Here is a 23,828-nt window from a genome sequence, read left to right on the forward strand (position 1 = left end):
CCCCGCCCGCAGCCGCGCCCCGCCGAGGGAGGAGTCCGCGGGGGGCGCCCCGCCGCCGGTGCCGCCCAAGTCGGAAGCGGTAAGGGAGCCGGCGCGCCGGGGGGGCGGGCGGGGGCGAGCGCGGCCGCTGCTGCGCCGCTGCATGGCCGGGGCGGGGTGGGGAGGGCCCTGGGCCGCCGGGATACGGGGCCGCCCGGCTTCTGGGATGAGCTGCCCGGATCAGCCGCCCTCGCCGCTCCTGCTTCTCCTGCGCCCGGGGCCGCCCGCCCAGGTGGGCTGCCGCTGCCCGTGGGCCGGGGCCACGCTGCCCCACGGCGTCCTTGGCGGCCCCCCAGGCCGCTGCCCTCCCCGCGCCCTCCCCGTTGCTGCTGCAGCAGGCGCGGCGGCGGGGCCCTGGAGGCATGGCGTCCCACTGGTCATGCTGACCGCTGGATGGCTCGGCGGCCCCGGGCACGGAGGCCGCCCAGGGCCAGGGCCCCCCACGCCCGCTGGAGTCTCTCTGTGCGGGCCCCGCTGGAGGAGCCGTCGAGCCGAGCCACCCCCCTTGCTCCTGCCATCGCTCTGTCAGGGCCCGGCCAAGGCAGGGGCGGCCTGGGTCCCGCTTGACCCCACGCTGCACACGTGGCTGTGTGGGGGGCTTCTCTGACCGCTGGCAGGGGGAGGCCCCCCCACCATCGGCCTCACCACAGCATGACCCCTCCCCTCTCTTCCAGGTGAGGGAGGAATGCCGCCTCCTGGTGGCCCCCCCGCTGCCGCCACGGGGGGGTCCTGGCCCGGGCACCCCCAGCCCGCCTGTGCCCGAGCGCTCCTCCAGGCTGCAGGCCGCGGCCTCGCCCAGCTCCAGCTTGTCCTACTACTCGCCGGGGCTGCACGACGCGTGAGTGGGGCGCAGCGGGAAGGCGGTGCTGTGGTGGGGGCTGGGGGGCCCTGCGGTGGCCAGTCGTGTCATGGGGAGGAGTTCTGTAGGCGCTCGGAGGCACACATGCCTTGCACCGCATGCCTGGGAGTCGTCCAGGCCCGTGCACCTTTGACTTCCGCCTGACCGCGGCCCCGGCCCCTTGTGCTCTCCCCGCAGGTCGAGGCCCCAGAGCAGCAGCTCCTCCCCGTCGCCGGACCCCCTCTACTGCTACCCCTGCGCGTGGGGGGACTGCAAGGCGGGGGAGTCCTCCAGCCAGCAGCCGGCCAACCCCCCCGCGCCGCCGCAGCCTCCGCACCTGGCCTCGTGGTCCGATCCGTGGGCCTACAGCGACCTGGGCCCGAGCGTGGCAGCGGGCCGCTCCACACCGCTGCTGGGGGGCCGTGAGGCCGGCGCCATCAAGGGCTACCACAGCTGCCCCCGCCTGAAGCCGCCGCCGCCCGCCCAGAAGCGCTTCGCCCCCTTCGGGGCCCTGAACCCCTTCTCCAGCCCAGCCTGCTCCCCCGGCCCGGCCTCCCCTGGCTCCACGGACTGGCTGGAACCCCGCGAGTGGCAGAAACCTGCAGCCCCCCCCCTCAGAGGCCTTTGACCTCTTAGAAGGCGCCCCCTTTCCGGAGACAGAGCTGCACTACAGCCCGGCCCCCCCGCCCCGCGCGGCCCCAGCCTTCGCCCCCGCCGAGAGCCGGCTGCTCCAGGCGGCCGTGGCCCCGCACCCGCCCGCCCTGCTGCACGGCGCCGAGGGGGGCGTCGCACGCCTCTACCTGGCCCAGGGCGTGATCAAGGTGCCCCCCGCGCGGCTCAACGGGGACGGCTCGCCCTGGCAGCCCCCGGCGGACCTGTCGGCACTCTCCCTGGAGGGGGTGTCGCGCTGCCTGCGCTTCATCGGCCTCTCCGAGGACGTGGTCAGCTTCTTTGCCCGCGAGCGCATCGACGGCAGCATCTTCGTGCAGCTCACGGAGGAGATCCTGTCCGAGGACTTCCGCCTCACAAAGCTCCAGGTCAAGAAGATCATGCAGTTCATCAAGGGCTGGCGGCCCAAAGTCTAGCGGGCCCTTCCTGCGGGCAGCGGGGGCACCATCCGCAGCGCCCGGAGGGGCAGGGCAGTTCCTCCAGCCGTGTCCCCGGGCCAGAGGGCCTCCGGTTGCCTGGGCTCGGTAGGCTTGTGGCCCCACGGCGCCGCACACTTGCTGTGGGGGGAGAGGGGGATGCGAAAGCAGCCCTGAAGCAACGGGCCCGGGAATCCCAGGACCGGCACGGTCCTCCCGGACAGATCCCCACCCAGTGGGAAACCGGCTCTCCGGAGGCGCTGGTGCACCCGCTGCCTCCTGGGCGCCACTGCCACTCTTTCCCGCCGGCGCCCACGATGGCTGCGCATCCATCCATGTGAGCGGGACCTTGGAAGGCAGGCAGGGCCCCGCTTCCGGGGTGCAGTTCCGCCTTCCTGGCCAGCATTTGTGAGAGGAGACGCAGCCCCTCCGTGATGGGCTGCCCCCTCGCGGCATCCTCTGCCCTGGTATTCTGGGGCCCCGACCCTCCCCACGGAGCAGCTCCCCAAAGGACGTGTGGGAAGGGCGCCCTGCCTGCGTGGAGGCATCGTGGTAAACGAAGGGCTTGGGTCGCCCCGCACATCCGTTTCCGTTTGATGGGGGGGCCGACTAGCACCGCCGCTACTCGGGCTGGCCCTCGCACCGAACGCGCAATCCCCCGACGGCCGGGGAGCAGCAGCTTCACCGCAAGGAGGTGCCAGAAGATGCGCCCGCCAGGCCTCCGCCTCCGGTCTCGGCCCCCACCTGCCTGTGGAGCGATGCGGGGGCTACACAGACTTCCACGAGGGTTTTCACCTCGCCGCTGGGACGGGGGCACTTACTCTAGCTGCAGTTTAGCACAATTGGTGGCTCTCTCTCAATCCCCATCCTTACAGCCGTAGGTTTCTCACTAATCTTCCTCCCCTTGACATCCCATGCCAGGTCAGCAGCTGCCCTTCCCAGCCGAGCCACCAACTTACTTCCTAAGTTTTCATTTCTTTCCCCTTTTTAGCACAGGAGGGAGATGCTCGGTTCAGTCCTAGAGGACTGCAAAGTATTTATAGTTGTTTTTGCTTTAATCACTGCCATAGTCCAATAAACCCATTTTATTTAAACGAACCCAAGCGTCTCCTGTCCTGTTCGGGAAGGCAATTCCAGGCTGTGGGGGGGGGAGGGGTGTCGGGGGGGCACATGTGCCAGGGACCAGGGAAGGAGAGCCGTCCAAAGAACGGAGTCGCTGCTGCCGTCCAGGAGTGTTTCCCCGAGTAGGTCAGGCACCCTCGAGGAGCCCCGAGGTGGGCCAGAACATCAGTGCCGTGCTGGATCAGGCCTCGGCCAGCACCCAGTTCGCACTGTGCCCAGCCGGTCACTGGGATGGGCAGGCACGGGGGGCTTTCCTCTGGCCCCCTTTTGGCATGTTCCAAATCTGGGGCCGTCCCTGCCAGCTCTCCAGAGCCGTCTTGTCTAGCGGTGTTGAGCTTCAGCTGGAGCAGCCCGAGGAGATGGGCAAGGTGCTCGGACCGGGTCGTGCTACCCGCCCGCACTGGGTGCGTGCCCCCCAGCGAATCAATGGGGGGGGGCTCGCTGGGCCAGGTGGGTGAGGAGCGCCTCCTGGCCAGGAGGTGGTCGCATGCTGCCTGGAGGGGGGGGGCGAGGCCTCTCGGGAGGAAGCCCCCCCAGACCCAGAGGGGCTCCGGAATTTGGCAGGGGGCAACCCCCCCCGGGCCAGGCGCGTGAGCGGGTGGGGGGTGGCCGGCCAGCTCCAGGCGCGCTCGGGAGACCCACTTCAGCCGGGCTCAGGCTGGTTTGGCCTGGAAACGGCCTCGGCCGGCCTGCAAGGTGACCTGCGCCCGCTGGGAAAGGGGCAGGTGAGGGCGACCCCATTGGTTCTCCCGGACCCCCCAGGGGCCTGGGGTGCCTCAGCCGGGGGGTCCTCCTGGGGCGACTGCAGTGGGGCCACACCTACATGGCTGGCCAGCCCAGAGGGTGGTGCATCGGGGATGCGCTCAGCCCCATGGGCCCTCCGGCACGGGCTTCCTCAGGCTGGCCTTGTCCCCCAAGTTACGTAACACCTGCATGAGGCTGCTGAGTGGGGTCACCTGCGCTTTGCAGCGCGTTGCCATCAGCCTTAGCATGCGAGGCGGTGGATGCACCAAACCGGTGACCGGCCACGACGACGCTCCCTCCAGACAAGGCTTCTAACCAACTGGCAGGTGCTCCCCTTGAAGGCACAGGCTTGTGGCCTGGGGTTCTCCCTGAGCCGTCTGTCACCTGAGGCTACACCCCTACCTGGACAAAGGCAGCCCGCTCCCGGTAATCCACACACTGGTAATCTCTAGGCTACCGCGATGCACTTTCTATGGGGCTGCCCTTCAAGGCTGCTTGCTGGCAGGGGGTCAGTCCGTCGGGTCACACAACTCCCTGCTGAGGGGTGCCCAGCACCAATGGCGCTCTCGTTCTGGTGCCAGCAAACGCCGTCCTCTTCCGCAGGGCGCTCAAGTACTCTGCCGGGGCCCGGCCGGCTTTCTGAGCGTGCCTTTTCATCTGGTGGTTACTGGTTTTAATTTTGCGAACTTGTTTTGATATGCTTTTAACCTGGTGTATTTTAAATGCGCTGCTGTGACCCACGCAGGGAGCTTTGGCTGTTGAGCGGTATAGAAGGCCGATGAACGCGCGCCTCTCGTGGACGTGAACGCGATAGTGGAACCACGCTATCCGTGGGCCTGGTGTTCAGACACGCCTGCAAGCACAGAACGTGCAGAAGATTGAACTAGCGGTGGCGCCCGGGCCCGGTGGCGCTGGACCAGGCCAGATCGGGCTGCTTCTGCACAGCTGCTGAGCAAGACGAGCACGAGGCCGATGCGTGGCCCGCGTGCGGACGGGGGGCCGGACGAGACCCCTGGGGTGACGCCGCGCGACGGCTTTTGTGACCCCCGCCTGCCCCACTCGTGCCGATTTCCCCAGCTTTCTTGACCCGAGCCATTTCCCCTCGTGGATGCATTCCTGCTCCGCTCGGCCGCCACGACTCGCGGGCCGGGCAGAGGCTTCCCCGCGAACTGCCTGCCTTGGTGTCGGTGCCACGGGGCCCTGGCGTGGCCGGTGCCCAACCCCTGCGTGAAGGGACCTCTCCCAAGACAGCCAGGCAGGATCCGTGGCGTCCCTTGCCCGGGGCCCCCTTCTTCGCGCCGGCACGACGCACCTTCTGGTCGGAGAGCAGCGCGTGCGGGGCCGGGGGTGCCCCCCCACAGAAAGTAACCACGGGGCCCTGGCGCAGTTCACACCGCCCCACTGGAGATCTGCCGGAGGCTCCAGCAAGCGCTTTATGACGGCCGCTACCAGAGCCCTCGAGGAGGCGCACTGGCCTTCGGAGACCGGCAGACCTTCCCCCAGCAGAGGAACCGGGAATCCCGTGGCGTTGCCCCAGGCAGAGCGTCCGGAGTGCCTCCCGGCCCGGAAAGAAACGCACACGAGACAAGCCACAGAACAAGGCGAGACACGGGGCTTTATGGCGAGTCAGTGCTGCAGGCCAGCTGGGCCGGAAACAGCCGCGCTCCTGAGGCTGCTGCTGGCCCCGGGGACAAGCCGGTCCCGTTGCCCGCTGCAGGGAGGGCCGCGTCCGCCTGGCGAGGGCCGGGCCAAGGAGAGGCAGTGCCCGAGCGGGGAAGGCACTTGGAGGGCTGGGGCCGGGCCCCACCCCACAGGCACGGCGGCCCCCCAGGGCGCCCTCTGCCCAGCCGCTGGGCGGTGCTGCAGGCGAGCTCACTTGTGGAACCGCCTGCTGGAGTCTTTGGCATGGTCGATCAGCAGCTGGCAAGGCGTGAAGGGGCTCCCGTAGACATCCTCGTACTTCCGCATGCGGTCCACCAGCCGCTGGGCCCCGTAGGAGTCGGCGTAGCGGAAGGGACCTGCCGGAACAAGGGCAGGGGGCGGTGAGGCGCAGAGGCGGGCCCCCCGGGCAGCAGGGGCCGACCCCACAGCCCTTCCCGGGCTCGGCCCCCAGCGGCGACACGCGGCGCACACAGCTGCCCTGGCCTCTGCACGCTCGGGGACTGGGCGCTCCTGGGGGCCGCCGGCCGGGTGAGGCACCCCGCCGACGGGGCAAGGAGGCCCACCTTCCCCCCCCCCCCCCCCCCTGATCCCCCCCCCCAACGCACAGTGAGGTCCGGGTGTTGCTGGAAGGGCCGCGGCTGAGACAGGGCGAGCCCCGGGGGGAGCGCAGGAATGCCTCTGCCGCGGCCGCCACCCTTTTGTGGGATGAGCTGGCCCCGTGAGACTGCAGCTGCCCCATCCCCTCAAAGGATGCCGGCGGGTTTGGCTGTTTCCTTAAAGCGGCCGCTGGCCCCAGCCTGCCGGGACAGCCGCGCCAGCAGCCCAGGGGATGCCGCAAGCAGGGTGGGGGGCGCCCCGGCCCCTCTGGCAGCTTAAAGACGCGTTCCCCTCCCAGCAGCTGGGCAGCGGGCCGCGGCTTCCTCGAGCTGCCCACCACAACCCAAGACCCCTTCCTCAATCAGGCGCTGCTCCCTGGGATCCCGTCGGCACGTACTTGGGGTCAAGACATTCTGCCCCAAGATGCGTCCCTGAATCCTTGCTTATATGGACCCGCCTCTGCCATTCTGGAGGAATCCCGTGGGCCCAGCCTTAGCCTAGGGCCAGAGCTGGTACCGAAAGGCGGTCCCGGGCCATGCAGGGCCTGACAGGTGAAAACCAGCACTGAGAGTTGGGCTCGGAGGCCGACGCAAGCTGTCCAGAATTGGGGTGCTGGGCTCCAACTGTCCAGACCCCATTACTAATCGGGCTGCCCCGTTAATGCACCAGTCACGGGTCGCTAAGAGGGCTGCCCCTATTCTTCCTGGAGGCCCCACACGGCTGCCGGTGAAGGAACCAAGGAAAAGCCGGGAGGAGCAGCTCACCTCCCAGGCATGGCGGGAAGCCCAGGCCAAACACGGCCCCGATGTCCCCCTCCACGGGGTTGCTGAGGATGCCATCCTGCAGGGTCAGGGCTGCCTCGTTCACGAACCGCGACACCAAGCGCATCTGGACGTCCTCCTCCGAGCAGCTGCCAAGAGAGAGCAGCCGCCCGTGAGCCCCTGCCCGGCCAGGGGCTCGGAGGGAGGGGCCGCCCGCACGTGGGGAGGCAGGCGGCCCGCGAGGCCCCCCGCCCTCTCACTTACACCTCGGGCTTGGCCCCCACTTGGAACCTCTCCAGGATCTCATCCATGCCGGCGTTCACGTTCCGGTTCTTCACCCCCTCCTGGTACAGGTAGAAGCCCTTCCCAGCTTTCCGGCCTGCCGTGGAAGAAAAGGGGCTGAGCGCCGGGGCCACAGGCGGGTTCTGCTTAGCAGGGCCCCTGAGACCTGAACCGGGGGCGTGGGCAGCCATTGCGCCAAAAGCCCCACGCAGGAGCAGGAACCCTCCTGCACGCAGGCCACGGGGGCCACGGCCGTTTTCAGCACTGGCCTGGCAAGAGACTCGGGCCGGGGGGGCGGCTGTGTGGCAGGCAGGCCTGGCCACCACAGCCGGAGGGCGCTTGAAGGAGAAAGGGGCCTCTGGGCCCAGGTGGCACCCCACGCCACGCCTGCAGGGGGTCCAGGAGCCGCGCCCCCTCCCCAGGCCAGGCCCGCAGCTAGTCAGCCGCCTCGGTGCTGGCAGAGGGCGCTGTGGGAACAGGTGGCTGCCCGAGCAAGGGCGGCAGCGGCCGGGAGGTTCCCGGAGAGGCCCGCACCGCCCGGCACATCGTCCACGCAGGCCCTCATTGCAGTTCCCCACCGCCCGTACCGAGCTCTCCGGGCAGCTCACGGCAAAGTACGCAAACAATCAGAGAGAGAAAAGTATTAACAAAATGTTCTGGTCCTTGAGAGGCGTAGTGAAGGGCGGGATAAAAATGGCTTTGCATGAATGAATGACTGAAAGAACGGAAGGCGCAGTCCAACCCCGATGTGGCCTGGAGAGGGAGAGGGCAGGCGGGGCTGCCGGCCCACAGAAACAGCCCCTTCGGGCCCCGGGCCGCGGCGCCTGCCTCTCCACACGGCCCCGTTCCCGCAAGGGGTGCCCCCGGCCACGGATGTGCCAGGTCTGGAGGGAGCACCTGCCCCTGGGCCGCCACGTGCAGCCCACGCTGAGACTGGCACACTTCGTCGCTTTCACACGGCCTTGCACACCCGTGGCCTGTGCCACGCGGCTCTCCACACAAGGTGGAGCGACTGTGGGCAGGGTGGGCCGTGGGGCTTCCCCCCGTGCCGCCCGCCACACGGAAGACCAGCTTGGACGTGGCGCCCGCCCCTTCCTCCTCCGCTCCACGGCACACGCCGGGGGGGCCTCGTGGTCCCCGGAGGGCCCGAGAGGGAAAGGCGGGTGCCGCGCCGGGCTCCGCGACACTCACCAAGGAAGCCCTTGGCCACCATGGCCTTCAGCAGCTCCACGCTCCCGCCCCGGAAGCGCTCGCCAAAGGCCTTGCCGAGATCCTCGGCCACGTGCGTGGCCACGTCCACACCCACTTCATCGATCAGCGTGGCGGCCCCAACGGGGAAGCCGAAGCCCGTGGAGAGGGCGTCCACCTTCTTGGGATCGAAGCCTTCCTGCGAGGGAAGGGGGAGCCGCCCTCAGCTGCTGCCCAGAGCCCCTCCCGGGGCGGAAGGCCTGAGCAGGAGAGCAGGCGCCCCCCGCGGGGGTGGAAGGGGTGGCTGAGGGGGCAGCCGGAAGCCGGGGGCGCAGTGCCTCCGGGCGAGCCCTGGAGGGCCGGCGCAGGGGGCTGCGAGGGAGGGAACGAGTTCCTTGGGGCGAAGGGGGGGGGCGCCTGCCCCGCCGCAAAGCATCTCGCCCTCCAAGCGGAGCGGCAGGGCTCGGCCACACTGCATGGAGCAGCGCCGAGCAGGTGCCGGCCGGGAGAACCGCTCTCACTCACTCAGCCTGGAGCTTCTGCAGGGGACGCGCTGGAGACCGAGGGGTCTGGGCGGAGGAGGAGGAGGAGGAGGAGGAGGCGCAGCAGCCGCTGCAGCAGGCCGGGAGTGGCGCAAACCGCAGGGGTGAAGGCGCCCCGACCCCAGCAGCCCGGTGGGACCGCCCGGAACACCCTCGGGAGCCCCGCCATCGCCCAGCGGCACCCACCTGGAGGACGCGGATGATCTCAGCCAGCATGGGCGCAAGACAGCGGGTGGTGTAGAAGCCCGGGCCATCCTGCGGAGGAGGAAGCAGAACTCTGTGGCCGAGGCGCCGCGGCCGGAAGAGCACGAGGACAGCAACAGCCCCGCTGCCGGACCCAAGGACTGCCGCTCCAGGCAACCCAGCTGCCCGCAGGACCCCTCCAGCAGGACGGGCGCAAGGCCGCCGCCTGCCCAGCCCCTCAGCCGCTGGCGCGTGCAGGCGGACCGCCTCTGGGGAAGGAGGGAGCCCGCGTCCGGCAAGGGCCCCCCCAGGGCTCTCTCCAATCCCCTCCTGTCGCCAACCCGGCTGGTGGCCATGCCCACTTCCCGCGGCAGCCAGTTCCGTCATCCAACTCCACGCTGCCCGATGGGCCTCCTCTTGCCCCCCCAAGCCCCCCACCTATCAGCTCCCTGGGTCCAAGAGCAGAGGGAGGGGCACGGAGAGTCCCTGCCGCCTCACCCGGGAGGCTGCTCGCCCTCCTGCACGGTCAGCCAGGACGCTCGGGCAGACGCCTCGGAAGGCCAGCGGTGGGTGGCGGGGCCCAGCCGGGGCTGGCCTGGGATCCGAGACGAGCCACGGCTGCCGTCCTGACAGCAGGCCTGGCTCGGGATTCTGCGCTGCGGGCAGCCCAAGCGGGGCGCCCATTCCGCCTCGCCCGGGGGGCACTCCCGGCAGCTGCGGCAGCCCCCCACGAGCAGCCCGGGCAGCCCCGCATGCGCACCAACAGCCCCGCTGCCCACCTGAGGACGGCGGCCACCCGCCCGGGAGCCCGCAGAGAAGGACGCCGTGCCCCACCTTCACCACGACGATGACCTTCCCCTGTCGCAGGCCGAGGGCCACGGCGGAGGCGGCCGTGTCTGGGGACGTCTTGTCGGTGGTGATGATCTCCAGCAGCTGCATCTTGTCCACCGGGGAGAAGTAGTGCATCCCGATCACCTGCAGGGGGCAGCAGCACACGGGGGCTCGGCTCAGACCTCTCACCTGGCCGGGAGCGAAGGCCCGGCCGGGACCGAAGCGCCCCCTCCGGGAGCGAGGCCGCAGTGGGGGGCCCCGGCCTGAGGCCGTCTGGCCCCTCTGGTTGCACTAGCAGCTGGGCCTGCTTGGAAGGTGCCTCGGCGGGACCCCCACAGCCGAGGGGCACAGAACGGCCTCTCCGTTCCACCACCCCGGCAGAGCCGACTGCAAGGGCAGTGTGGCCTGACGGACGAGGAGGCAGTCCTCTAAGGCCACCCTGACCACATGCCACCGCAGGCAGATACAATACCCTCCCCCCACACACACACACACAGGAGGGGTCCCTCCGCATGCCGAAACCCCCCGCAAATCAGGAAGGCGGCACACAAAAACCAGGAAGTCTGTGCATTGCTCAATGTGTGCCCAAGACAGCCGGGCATTTCACAAGCGCGGCTTTTCCCTCATCGCCAGACGCGCCACGTGTCCCTTTGGCCACTGCTGCTGGACCAGAACGGGCCCCCAAACTCCCCCCTCGCCAACTCATGCTAGTACCAGTTTATCTCCCAGCTGAACGACTGCAGCCGGAGGCGCCGCTTTTTGATCTGCTAAGGAAGACCTGCTTCCCACCCGCAGTGCTGGAGCAAGGGGCAGGGCTGCGTTTCCCTTCTCGGAGCCCACGGGGCGGCAGGGCACCTCTTGCCCCTGACTCCGATGCCTGGCCCTGAGCCGGAACCTGGGTTCAAGCATCCTTGACGGGCTGTTCAAGTTTCTCCCGGAATACATCCGGAGACAGAGAGCCCCCAGCCTCCCTGGGCTCCATCATCCAGCCGCTCTTCCTGAGGCTGCAAGCTCGACCGCCCTTGAGGGGCTCCGCCACAGGCTTCTCTTCGCGAGGCTGAGCGGCCCGTGCCTTCCATCCTGCCCGGAGGACTGGGCTTCCCAAACCGGCTCCCGCTGAACAGCGCGAACCAGACACAGTGCCGAGGCGAGACCTGACCGGGACGGAGCCCGTCGGAACTGCGGCTCCTTCAGATCGGGAACGGCACGTCCGTCGATACCCCCGAAAGTCACGCTCGAGGGCTGGCGGATTTGGCTGGTGAGCCACTCCACGCCCGCGTCCTTTCCTCACGCAGCATTGCAAGCGATGGCTCCCCACCCAGTCCGGCGCCCCCAGGCTCTTTCCGAAACAAAGAACTCCCCCGCGATGACCGTTGATTTGCACACGGGTATTTTCTGCCGGCTTTTTTGAAAAGGGGGCCGGTTGAAAGGTGCTGGCGAAGGGCACGGGCCGTCAAGGCCGTGTGGGCGGGGGGTGTGCGCTGGGGCGGGCATGCACTGAGATCGTTTTCGCCGAGCGAGTCCAAAAGGCTTGCTCACAAGGAGCTCATTTTGGACTCGCTTGGAGAAAACGATCTCCTTGCGAACAAGCTGCCACTGGGCACACTCATGGCAAGGTGCCAGCTTGCTCGCAAGGAGACGGCTTTCTCCGAGAGAGTCCAAAACGATCGCCTTGCGAGTAGGCAGGCAGCGAGTCCAAAACCTCTATGGTGGGCCGGATAAATGGGCATGGTGGGCCGGATTCGGCCCATGGGCCATAGTTTGAGGACCCACGATCTAGCCATTTCCTTCTAGGCCACTCACTTTTCTGTCATCTGCAAATCTGGCAAGGACCCCCGGCCCTTGAGGGAGGGGTGGGGAGGGCAAGAAAGAGCACAGGAAGAGGACCACCCCCCCAGCAGCCGGAGGAAGCCCTTCTTCCCCGGAGGGAGGAGGAGCTCTATCCATCCTGCGCCACCCCAGAGCCAAAGCTCTTCATGGGGGCGGGGGTGCCGCACGCGCGCTCCAACGGGACCGGGGCCAGGGAAGAGCTCGGCAGCCCCGGGACTCACCTTCTCCGGCCTTTTGCTGACGGCAGCGATCTGACTGATGGGCAGAGCGGACGTGTTGCTGGCGAAGACGCAGTGCGGAGGGACCAGCTGCGGAGGCGAGCGCGGGCGTCATCCTGGAGCGAGGCCCCCCCATGCTTCCCGGGGGCGGGATTCATGGGGGGGCGCGGGATCTGCAGCACCGCAGCCGCGCCATCGCAGGACCAGGGGCGGAGGGCACGCCGAGCCAGGGCACCGGCTCCACGCAGCTGCGCAGCAGGGCACAGCCAGCAATCCGAGTGGCGGGAGGCCCTGTCGCCACGGCGGGCGCTCCAGTCGGCCGGGGGATCTGCCCGCTGCCGAATCTGCCCCAGAGGGGCTCTGACCGGCGCAGGGCGAGGCGCAGGGAATTTCCCGGCCCGGGTTTGGCACAGCAGGCCGACAACAGCCTCGCCTCCCCGTCCAAGAAATGGCTCCCTGCCTGCGGGGGAAGCAGCACACCGCCACACGGCGGCTGCGAGGCAGTGCAAAGGGGTCCCCCTCCCTCGATCACGCACGGCCCGCCAGGAAGCGCCTGGCTGCACCCCACGCGTCTCCTCCCGCTGCCGAGCCAGTGGAAGCCAGGACCCAAAGGAGCCCCCGGGAGACGCCGAGGCACGACCCACCAACCGGGCGCTCCGCAGCGGTGCCGGGAGTCTCTCGCGCTCCCGGCGGGCCCACGCGTCCGAAAGGAGGGAGGAGCCTGCCTTGGCCGGCTCCTGCGCAGCCCAGGGGCTTTGCCGTGGTTTGCCCCCCACATCGCGCCCCCACCACCGCCTGGCGTCAAGCGCCACGCCTGCCGACAGAAGCCGGCCACGCAGGAGCGCGTGTCCCACAGCAGCCGCTCGACAGCCCCGCTGCCAGTGGCCCAGGGCGCCTTCCCAGCCCAAATGCTCCAGACATTTTGAACCCAGGAGCCCCCCCCCACGGGCGACACTGGTGGGAGTCGCGGTGGCCGCAGTCGCCACGGCGCGCGGACCCCCGGCTGGGGCGGCTCGGGCCCAGGACGGCCGGAGGGCCCCTGCGGCAGGGGAAGCGCTCGCCGTGCCGACCGCAGGCCGGCCAGAGGGCTGGCGCACCACCCCCGGCGGCTGCACGCCACGCCTCTCGGCAGGACGGCTGGGCCCGGGGGGCGCCCCACACGCGGCTGGGCCCCACGCGTCCTGCTCCTGCGGCAAAGGGGCAGGTGCCGGACGGGGAGACGGCGCCCCGCCCACTTGCGCCCGCCGTACCTCCTCCACCTCCTTCAGCACTCTGTGCTTGACGCCGAGGTCCTCGAAGACGGCCTCCACCACCATGTCCGCCTTCCGGAAGTCCTTGTAGTCCAGCTGCCCCGTCAGGTTGCTCATGATCGAGTCCCTCTCGAACGAGGTCAAGCTCTTCTTCTTGACCTTGTCGTTCAAGCTGGGAAACGGCAGGCAGGGCGTGAGAGCGGAGCAGAGCCCAGCCGAGCCCGCAGGCGCCTCTGCCTCGGGGGGGACGCGCCTGCTCGGCCCCAGGTGGCCACCAAGGCACCGGAGCGCTTAAGCGTTGCGCGGCACCAGCTTCTTTAAAGCTCTGCGTGGTGTTTCACCGCATGGTAGCTCGCTTGGCTTGAAGCGCCAATTTTATGTTGCACGGCTGCTCTTGGAAGGCCACGCTAGAAACACACGCCGTGGTTGCTCACGCCGCCCAAAGGAGCCCGAGCCAGGGGCTGCTGTGGGCCGGGGCGTGTGCTCGGAGCCCAGCTTCCAGGAGCCCGGCCAAGGCACGCATGCGGCTGCAGACCCCGGGGTTAACGGCGAGGGAGGGGGAACTGGTCTTCCCTCTGGGACCGAGACGCCCCCGTGAGGCGTGTACACAGCCCCCCGCCCACGGTGCCAGCGGGCTCTGGCCTCCGCAAGGCCAAAACGCCCGAGCCCTGGAAAGACGCCCCACCGGCAGCTGTGCCTCTGCCCCCCGGCAGGGTGGCGCTCCCTCGAGCAGGGGCAGCGCCGGCGCCGTTCTCCAGGCCCAGGCCAAGCGAGCAGCTGCCCTGGGAGCCGCTCGAGCCCACCCCAGCCCCGGCCGGACCCCCCTCGCCCGGAACGCTGCCCCGACTCGCTCAGCGGGCTCTGGCTCGGGCCCCCGCTGGCTGCGGGGGGGCTCACCCTTTGTAGACCTGCTGCTGCCCCCGGTTCAGCCCCTCCAGGGTGGTGTCCTTCAGGACGGTTGTGATGCCTTTGTCCACGGAGACCTGGGCAATCCCCGCGCCCATCAGGCCTGCGCCCAGGATGGCGAGGTGCCTGCGGAGAGCGAACCCAGGTCAGGCGGGCGTCTGCACGCGAGGGGAGCGCGAGGCAGCTGCGCCTGGGCCCCAGGCTGCCCCCCCCGCCGCCCCGTGGGCTTCTCCAGGCCTCTTCGGGGGCCACCCGGGGGGCGACGTCTGGTGGGAGCAAGTTCTGTGGTCCGACTGCCCTGTGAAGGAGTGCAGCCCGCCCTGAATCGCCCGCGACGCCCCCGGCACGTCTTCCCCTCCAGCTCCGGCATCTGCAGGCAGAGCGCGTCCTGCGGCCACGGCGGAGGGGGAGTGGGGGGGCCGGTCCGGCAGCCGCGCTTACCGGACGGGCTGCTTCGGCTCCCCAAACTTGTTCTTCTTGCACTGCACCTGCCCGTGGTAGAGCCCGATCAGGGCCTTGGATTCAGGGGTCATCCCGAGCTCCCCAAATTTCTGCAAGGAAAGGAGGGGGAAGAGGGGGCTTGTTCAGAGGTCACAGCGCTGCGGTGCAAGCGAGGAAAAGTGTGTGGGCCCCGTGGAGCTGCCCGCCCCATGGCCGACAGACGCTAAAAGCTTGCAGAGGAGGCAGCGGCATGGCCGATCGGCCTGTGCCCCCCCCAAACCACGGAGCCCCAAAGCGCACACCTCGACGCAAGGCGTGGGGGGCAGTGCCCAGGGCAGAGACATCTGGGGGCGCCCTCACCGGGACAAGGTGGCTGCTCATTCCCAAACTATTTGGAAATCTGCAAACTTCAACAAATTTGAATGCCACCTTATTGAAGTATTTTGCAAGGGCGTGTGAAATGCAGAGGTAATTAGCGGCCAAATTCTGTAGAGGACCAGATCCGGAACCAAAGAATCCTGGGGCCGGAAAGGCCCTCCAGGAGCACCTGGCACAGCCCAGCTCTGCGCTGCCGGGCTCAGCAGGGCTTCCCTGGCAGAACAAGGGGAGGTGGGGCGATGCCGACCCAGCCCGGGCCTCCAAACCCGGGTGGGCAGCGCGTGAACGCCGGGTAAGCCAAGCACCGGGCTGGGGGACGCGGGTTGCTTGGGGCTCAGCCGGGAAGTCTAAGCGGTGAGTGCTCTGCGGACGGCACAGACGCAAACATCAGCAGGACTCCCCATGGGGGCCACGCGGAGAAGCACCACCGGAGAGACTGGAGGCTGACGGAGACGTGGCTTGGGCAGGAAGCGACGCTTCCCCGTCACCCGCTCCCTGCCCGGCTCTGGAGGCGACGGGCCGGGAAGACAGGTCTGTCCGGCGCAACGCAGTGACCGAGGCAAGGCAGCCAAGCACAGGGGCCCGACGGAGGCAACGCGCGGAGCCGGGGAGACGCGGCTCGGGCCCCCGGGGGTGGCCGGAACACCCTCCCTGGGGCCCCTGCTTTCCACGCAGCTGGGGGAGTGGCCCGCCGAGGGGCAGTGCAGGACCACTGAGCCCCACGGCTCCCACCCACGGCCCGGGGGGAGACCCAGCCCGGAGCCGCACGGGATGCCGGGTGCCACCGCTGCCCCGCACCCCGCGGCAGCGGCCTCTCCCTGCCACCACCACGCCGGCTCCCCGCTCCCCCCGCAGCCCCGGGGCCGCCAGCCATGGCCCTTCTCGCCCCCCCCGGGCCACAGAAGCACCTCTGGGCGCCCGGCTCCCTCTTCCACGAGACACGCTGCGCTCTGCACCCCCGAGCCCCGCCTGGAGCCAAGCTTCGCAAAGCGCCTCCTCTCCACCTGAGCTTGGCCCGGCCCGGCCCGGCCCGGCCCTGAACGTGCCTCCCGCCGACCGACCAGCGCAGTCCTCCGAGCTGCACCCCGGGACCCAGAACACCCCCCGAAGAGCCGCCAACGCGGTTCGCGGCCGGGGTGGGTGGGGGCTGTGCTCAGGCCCCCAAGCAAAGCCCCGAGCGAGTGCGGGGTCGGATCCAGCGCCACGGGCGGGGCTGCTGGGGGAGACGCGAGGCTTCGTCCGCTGCGGGGAAGCGGGCAGGCAGTCCTTTGGTCCGCCTGGAGCAGCCTAAAGGTATTTTTAAACACGGCCAGGGATACGCGAGCCTGTTAAGTGGCCACATTTTCACCATCTGCGGTGCGTGTTGCGGCAACTGGGGGAAACCCGTAGCTCCGCCGGGGCAAGAGGGAGGGGGCATCTTCCCTCGCATGGGGCCTCTGACGTCTCCCTGCCTTAAGCTCCTTAGCATTCGAAGCAGACAGCCAAAGAGGCCTCACCTGCGACTCGAGGAGGTACCCGGCTTCGTTGCCTTGCTCCAGGCCCGTCTTCACAACCTAGAGCAGAGGGGCAGAAGGGTGCAGTTGTGAAGCCCACTCTTGCACGGTCTTGAGGTTCAACGCTTCGGGCACAGTCCTCAAAAACTTATTCTTCTCGTGCCAAATGCGGGGGCTTGGTGGCTGGGAACCCAGCCAAGAACAGATCGCCCGGCCCGGCCCCTTGCAGGGAGACCCACGGCCCGGCCTGGGGGCACCTCTGCAGCATCTGCCGGTTCTGCTCCAGAACAGCCCTCCCGAGGCACGGCGGGTGCGCGATGGCCGGCGGCGGCAGCGTGTCCTGCTTCCCCACCTCCCACGGACGGATGCCCATCCCCCAGGCTGCCACCTGGGAAGGCACAGGTGCCACGGCCTTAATTTGGGCAGGAGAGAGGAGGTCGCTCCTGTCGCACGGGAGCCTGTTTGCATCCACATCCCAGAGCCAAGATCAACACAGCCGGTGTTTCTTGAAGGGACAAAAGTGATGCCAGGAATGGCCTCCGCATGAGAGAAGCCCTGAGACCAGCCTCTGCTGAACTCCAGCTCCCATGGGCCATACTGGCTGGGCATGATGGGAGCTGCTGTTCGATGCTTCCGGCGGGAAGCAGGCTGGGGAAGGTTGCCTTGTGCCAGAGAACCGCCCTGCCTTGCAAGCTGACGAGGGCTTGAACCCCAAATCGGGAGGAGCCCTGCGGAAGACCCCCCGCCAACTGAAAATGTTCTGATGCCCCTGCTCCCTCTCGCTTCAGGATGCTTGGTGAAGAGATAGGATGCCCCCCGGTTGCAAAGAATCCGGCTTCCAGCGCAGTAACCAGCGTATTTGCCGAGGCCTTGCGCACGGCCAGCACTCTGGAAGACCGCCAAGTGCAGGAAACCGGCAGCACGGGGGGTTGAGCGGCGCAGCAGCAGCAAAGACTCGTCGCTCGACACACCAGGAACAGCGCAAGCAAACGCGCCCGGCACGCGTGAGCCCGAGTTCCTGAGCGGCGAGGCGGTGCCCGCTCACTCGCTCGCTCGCAAGACCTCTGCTCTCAAGGCGCCAGCTGTTATGCGGGTTCTGCTGCGGAACCAAAGGTGAGCAGAGATGGAAGGAGCCGGGGGCCAGGCTCCCTCTGAAACCGTCCCTCTCAGGGGGCCGCCAGCTCCTGCGAGTGGGTGTCACCCTTGAGTGGGTGCCACCTGGGCTGAGCTGCCTTGGGAAGCGTCTTGAAGGGCAGAGTAGAAATACTTTGCACCTCAAGGAGAGAGGCTGGGAACAAACGGGTGCAGGCTGCAGGCCCGCTGTGGGGCCCGGAGTGTGCTGCAGGGCGCCACGCGGCTCCCTGGGCAAGTGCCGACGCGGACGGGGCCGTGCCGCACCCTTCGCCGAAGGTGCCCTCCCGCAGCTCACGGGGGCTGAGGCCCCCGGGGAGCAGAGAGCAAGCAGGTGGCGCGGGGGGAGTCCCACCTCACCGGGCACCCCTCCCAACGGCCTCTGGAAGCAGAGGGAGTGTTTTGGACGCCAGGTCCCGGCAGGAGCGGCGGCTGCTTCTCGCAGACCCAGCGTCCACGGGGCCAAGGACATTTTGAGCAAGCCCTGCCCGGGGGCAGGACCGGCGGTCCCCAGTAACACTCAGGACGGGAAGCCTGCCCCTGGCCGCTCTCCCCACTGCCCCAGGCCCGCCCGAGGGAGCGGCCCTTACCGCAATGATGGCCAGCGGGGCGGGGTAGAGCCCCTTCGTCTGCTTCTGGACTCTCCCCTCCACCGATTTGTAGACCTGCTGCCGCACGAAGGGGATGCTCAGGGCGTAGCTCATCAGCCCTGCCGAGGAACGCAAGCAGCCCACGGTGAGGGGGCGCCCCTCACGGCGGCCCCCCCAGGCCCAGGTGGGCCACGCCAAGGCCGGGCGCGCTCGCCAGCCGGGACGGCGCCCACTCACTCTGCATCAGCCCCTTGTCCGTCTTGCGCGAAATGGACTTGTTGGCGAGGCCGTTGGCGAAGGTGATGGCCACTTCCTCCAGGTACTCCAGCGTCCGCTCCTCGGGGCTCTTGATGCCGGGACCTGCGGAGGCAGCGGTGTCAGGTGCAGCTGCAGGGGCGGCGCCTTGGCCGGCTTGAGGGTCTGGCTTCCCGGCGCGGAGGAGCAAGCTCCACGAACGTGCAGGCCTCGCGGAGGCCGCCATTCTCCCTCCCAAGGCCCCCTCCCCTCGCCCAGGCCCCTACCTCAGCAGAGAGCTGCGCGAGGGGGCCTAGGCTTCGTGAGGCAAGTCCGGGGGGGGGGGGGCAAGGAGAGACTCTGCGGGAACGGGGCTGCTTTGAGGCCCCTCTTGCACCAACTGCACTTTGCGCCTCGGCCCCCAGTCTCCTCCACATCCTGGACCAGCCCCCAAACACACTTATCCCTTGCTCCACCCACACTGACTCGCCTCTCCCCACTGCTCACTCCAGCTTTGGTCCCGCTTCCGGCTGCCAGGCGTTACTTCCCTGCAGCCTCCCCGCGAGGAGACGGGGCCGCAGGAGGAAGGCTGCCTGCCCAGCCAAGGAGGGAGTGCGCTCGCAGGGGTGACTGGCTTCGTGCGCGCAGCTCTGGAGTTGCAGGGCTGCAACTGGACACGGCCGCCCGGCCAGCGGCCCCAGAGGAAGGGAGGGAGGGAGGAAGAGTGTGAGGAGCACAAAGGCGCAGGGGCCGGAGGGGGGGCTGCCAGGGCCACACTGCCACCTTGGCCTCTCCCTCCCCAGGCCAACGCCTGCTCGTTAGGGACGGGAAGGGGTCTGACGGACTACCCCAGTTCCTTCCCAAGAGGAGGGCAGCCCCTCTTGAGGCGCTTGAAGCCACACGCAAGCCAGCAGCTTCGATGCCAAGCGGATCTGTGCTATTCTGGGCTGAGAGGGGGCTCCTGCCCTGCAGGCTGTGCCGTATTTCCACTCCACTCGTCTGGTCCTGTGAATGTGCGCTCCCGGGTTAATTCCCCCTCCGAGGAGAGACTCCTTCAGCACCGTGCATCAGCCCACACCGGAGCGGTTTTCCTCCCTGACCCACCGCAAGCAGAGGCAGCATTTCTCGGGGGTTACGGGAATTATCCCGGTCGTGTGAACGCTCGGGGCTCCCAGGGACCCCCATGGGAGGTGGGCTGAATGAACCCCCTGAAGCAAGGGACCACTGGGAACACTCATGCCGCCGGCTCTGCAAAGCACGGCTGCACAGAGCAGAGGATCGGGGCCGAAGCCCCCGTTCAGGCCGGCCGGGTGGGGGGCTCCCTCTCACCCAGCGGATCGACCAGCTGGTCCACCAATCCCATCTTCTTCGCTCTGTCAGCACGGATATTTCGTCCGGTCAGCATCATGTCGAAGGCAGCAGGAAGTCCCACCTGAAGCAGAAAAGGTCTCACATGCCGGGAAGGGGAGGCAAAGAGGCAGAGTCCCCCCCGCCCCGGGGAGCAGCGACAGGCGCCCTCCACTCACCATCTTGGGAAGCCTCTGGGTGCCGCCTGCGCCCGGCAGCAGCCCCAGCAGCACCTCTGGCGTGCCCAGCAGCGTCTTCTTCTCCTTGGTTGCTATTCGGTACTGGCAGGCGAGGGCCACCTGCCCGGAGGAGAGTCGGGAGGCACCGTGACCGCGGTCGCACAGTCCTGCACCGTGCACCCGTCTCCCCACACCCCCCTGCCGAGGCCGCCCGGGGAGCACACGCGGGGGGATCCCATCACGGGCCGCTGCTGGCGTTTCCCCTTCCCCACCAGAGCGAAGCCGGCCCGGTCCTTGAGCCGGCCACGTGGGCTAGCCGGCTGGCCTGCTCGGCCCTTTTCGGCCAGGCCGCCAGCAAGCTCCCCCGGCCCTCCTTCCAGGCAAACCTGTCAGCGCACCTCGAGTCCTCCCCCAAAGCAGGAACCGCTGATGGCCGCCACGACGGGCTTCGGGGACTTCTCCAAGTTTGCCAGCAGCTCCTGTCCCTCACGAGACAGTTCCGTGATTTCTTGGCTGGACTGGCACTCCTCGATCATGCTGCAGGGAGGGCGGCACGGAAGGGTGAGGCGCCTCCGTGGCCACAGACTTCTGCCCAGGGCCAGCTGTTTAGGCCAGGGGTCCTCAAACATTTTTAAACGGGGCCAGTTCACTGTCCCTCAGACTGTTGGGGGGCCAGACTATAGTCTGAAAAATATATGAACGAATCCCTATGCGCACTGCACGTTAAAAATAATTAAATTTAAATTTAAAATTAAAATTAATTTAAACTAATTTAAATTAATTTTAAAAATTTAAAAAAAGAAAATTTAAAAATGCTCGCTCCGCTCACTTGGGCTGCAGCAGAAGCCCAAGCTGAGGTGGGGAAGAGCATGTCCATATCCCAGGGACAAAGCTGCAATGTCTGCAATAGTGCTGGGGTCGGGGAAGACGGGCGCAATCGCGGTCGTGCAGGGAAGGTGGGTGGGATCGTGGCCATCTCACCCCCCCCCGAGCACGACCGCGATCGCACCCGTCTTCCCTGCACACACGCGACCGCGATCGCCGCCATCTCCCCACTGAGGACGTCTGCGCCGGCTCAGAGCTTTTGGCTCACTCAGGGGTCATTTTCTCCGAGCGAGTCCAAAACCTCTGAGGTGGGCCAGATACATGGGCATGGCGGGCCGCATCCAGCCCACAGGCCGCAGTCTGAGGAGCCATGGTTTAGGCTGCTGCCAAGGGACACGGGCCGCTTCAGGCAGCTGCAGTGGCTGCTCTGCGAACGCTGCTTGGCGCACCGAGGGAGTGCGCGGTGTAACTCGCCTTCTTGCTCGTCTACACTTTTTTAGGACAAGCGTCCGCACGCGGCGCTCAGCCTGCTCTTCGGAGGCGGTGCACAAGTTGCTTCCAAGGGACACGGGCTGACGAAATGCCCGCTCTGCACACGGTCCCACCTCTGCCCTGGGAGAATCACCCTCCGGCTGGCTCTTGCAAGGAGAACCGTGAGGAGAGCGGCCTCCGTGTTTCCCAGGGAAGCGGTGCGTGGCTCCGACCCTCGGCGCTGTGAGGCAGCCACCGCCTCACCAGCCACCCGCTGCGGGCAGGGGCGGCTCCCCCAACCAGCCCTCCAGGGCTCTCCTGTGGGGAGCAGCAGACGCGTGCCCCTGCCTGCTCCTCCTCTGCCCCCCAGCCCAGGTCACGGGCCGAGAAGGCAAACGGACCTGCCTTTAGAGGAGGAGGCTCAGCCATAGCATGCACAGCGCAAATGGGGGGGGGGCTGCAGACTTAAGTGCCCAGAGGGCCAAGCCCAGGCTAGTGATGGAAGCAGTCAGGAGGGGCCTCCCAGGCCATCTAGTCTGACCCCCGGCTCCAGCCAGCTCCACTCATGACATGCCCACCATGTGCACGTCCAGCATCAATGGGGCAACCCCTCGGCGCTCCCACAAAGACACCTGCAACCGGCACCGAAAGGCACTCCCTGGGCCCCACTGGTTCCCCACACTCACTTCTGCCAAGGGTGGAAACCTGGTGACTTGCTCTGGAGGGAGACCGGCTGCGGCAGCCTTGGCGAGTCCCCCCCCTCCCCGCGCAGGCAAGGCCCACGCCTGTGGTGGGAAGCCCCTGCCCGTTCCGCCTCCCCCCCGGCGGGTGCTGCTCACGCAACTCACTTGATGTCTGCCCCCGCAATGAAGCAGCCGGGCTTGGACGAGATGAGCACCACGCTTTTGATGGCGTCGTTGCCCCATATTTCTTTCATTATTTCTGCGAAATCTTCTTTCGTCTTCCTGGAGAGGGTGTTCACCTGGAACACACACGGGCCCGTCAAAGGTGAGGTGGGCCAGGGGAGCACTTCAGCACCGGGCAGGGACCGTCCCTCGCCCACTCCCGCCCGGGAGCGCCGCGAGAGGCTCAGCAAGGTGGCAAGACGCGCCTGTGGACGGGGGCTCCGATTGCTCCTGAACGGCGGCCGGCCCCATGCGCTTCGGAGGCAGGGCGTGCTGGGAAGCGCGTGCCATCGGCTGCGCACGATCGTTGCGCCGCAGCGCTGGAACGGGGCTGCTCTGGCCGCGTTTCAGCAAGTGAGCAGCGAGTAAAAGCCCCTCCCGGGCAGCACATTCACGGCCTGCCTTGCCAGTGCGTCCGAGTCGCTCTCTGGCCATTCGCAAGGTTACCATTAATAGCCCTCGAAAAGGAAATCCCACCAGCGATTCTTGGTCCCCTGCAGCCCCTTCGCAGCTCCCCTCCTCTACCAGCTGACATCCCTATAAACTGCACAGAGACCTCGGGGGGCCACAGAGGCCGGCCTTAACGGGGTCGGTCACAACATAATGCTTCTGCCTGCAAGCGAAGTCCGATGACTGATGCCTGGAGCGGACCTCATGTCCTGGCCCGGAATCCCCCCGGGCCAGGACGCCTGGCACATTCGTCCAATCGGATTAGCCATGGCCTGCCTCACAGGAGCGTCGCGAACATGGAACAGCAGCGGCTGGCATGTGGGTAGCCTTCAACCGCTCAGAGGCAGATGCTGCACCCCTTTGGGGGGACACTCCCTTGTGCCCGGGGCTCCACAACTCCCATCGGCGGGACACACTCGCTCCCTGCTCTGGAGCTCCGAGATTCCCCGTCTCCCCACTCCGTGCAGCCTCCTTCGCCTCTTCCTCCATGGCTCTAGGGCGCATGCGTCACCCCAGCGAAGCCCCAGGTCTCAGCTGCCTGCCACCCACCGGAGCCAGAGGGGACTCCTACCTTGGAATTCGGAGAGTTAAAACGCACGACTGCGACATCCCCCTTGACGTCATAGTTAACGTGGGTCCTGGCTGAGGAGAAAGGCAAGAGACACAGAGCTGAACCCAAACCCATGGCAGCAGCTTGGGATGCTCCCAGCTGTTCACATGCAGCAGGGCGATTTCTGTCGGGCGCAGAGCAGCATTTGAAGGAGCTCAAAACTCAGCTTTTATCTCGGAGGAGGAAGAGCTCAGTCTCCTGGCGAAGGGAGAGAAGTAGGAGCTCTGACTGAGAACCAGGGGAAGCCCTGCGTGGGAGTCGTGGCCCAGCGCTCCACTCACCGTGCAGGCCCACTGCTCACGCCCTCGCCTCCTTCCATTATCTGTTATAATGTGTGAACTTTCTAAAAGGTGGAAAACCAGCCTGCCCCCCCACCCCCGACACACGCAGAGAAGCAAGCTGGCCCCTTCAGCCCATTCTTTCAATTGCGGCAGGATTCCACTTGCCTCAACAAACCCCCACCAGGCACAAGCAGGTGGACTTACACTGAACAGGAGAAGAGGAGCTGAGGCTTCGGCAGGCATAACCTAGAAAAGAGATTTCCGGAATTACACGGGCAGGGAGACAATGGATCAGACGGTTTAAGCCTCCGGGAGAAACAGTGCGATGCTTTCCTCGCCCGAGTCTGCGTGACTGGCCGGCCCACGCCGTGCAGGCTCTTCTCTCTGGCTGCCAGCCAGGCCCGCCTTCGCCCAT

General features: G+C 67.7%; 2 protein-coding genes across 2 annotated transcripts in view; one reads left to right on the forward strand and one right to left on the reverse strand.

The window, feature by feature from the left end:
* Positions 1-2,161, forward strand: part of GAREM2 (GRB2 associated regulator of MAPK1 subtype 2) — a 16,505-nt gene extending 14,344 nt beyond the window's left edge. Inside the window, exons 5-7 of the mRNA XM_044421069.1 lie at positions 714-877; positions 1,076-1,461; positions 1,514-2,161. Of these exons, the coding sequence (XP_044277004.1) occupies positions 714-877; positions 1,076-1,461; positions 1,514-1,962 (999 nt within the window). The 3' untranslated portion in view covers positions 1,963-2,161. The remainder of the gene's footprint in view (positions 1-713; positions 878-1,075; positions 1,462-1,513) is intronic.
* A 3,261-nt stretch (positions 2,162-5,422) lies between these two features.
* Positions 5,423-23,828, reverse strand: HADHA (hydroxyacyl-CoA dehydrogenase trifunctional multienzyme complex subunit alpha). The gene is made up of 19 exons (XM_044421070.1): positions 23,618-23,828; positions 23,094-23,164; positions 22,016-22,149; positions 20,270-20,408; positions 19,872-19,991; positions 19,675-19,777; positions 18,349-18,471; positions 18,112-18,230; positions 16,394-16,450; positions 14,520-14,629; positions 14,070-14,204; positions 13,173-13,344; positions 11,926-12,012; positions 9,878-10,018; positions 9,047-9,115; positions 8,322-8,517; positions 7,113-7,227; positions 6,852-6,997; positions 5,423-5,846 (listed from the first exon to the last, which is right to left on the reverse strand). Exons 1-19 carry the CDS (start codon positions 23,826-23,828, stop codon positions 5,701-5,703), a joined length of 2,394 nt encoding a protein of 797 aa, XP_044277005.1. The 3' UTR covers positions 5,423-5,700.

Source organism: Varanus komodoensis, unplaced genomic scaffold (genome assembly GCF_004798865.1).
Source record: "Varanus komodoensis strain SLA01 unplaced genomic scaffold, ASM479886v1 scaffold114, whole genome shotgun sequence".
Taxonomy (NCBI): Eukaryota; Metazoa; Chordata; class Lepidosauria; order Squamata; family Varanidae; genus Varanus; species Varanus komodoensis.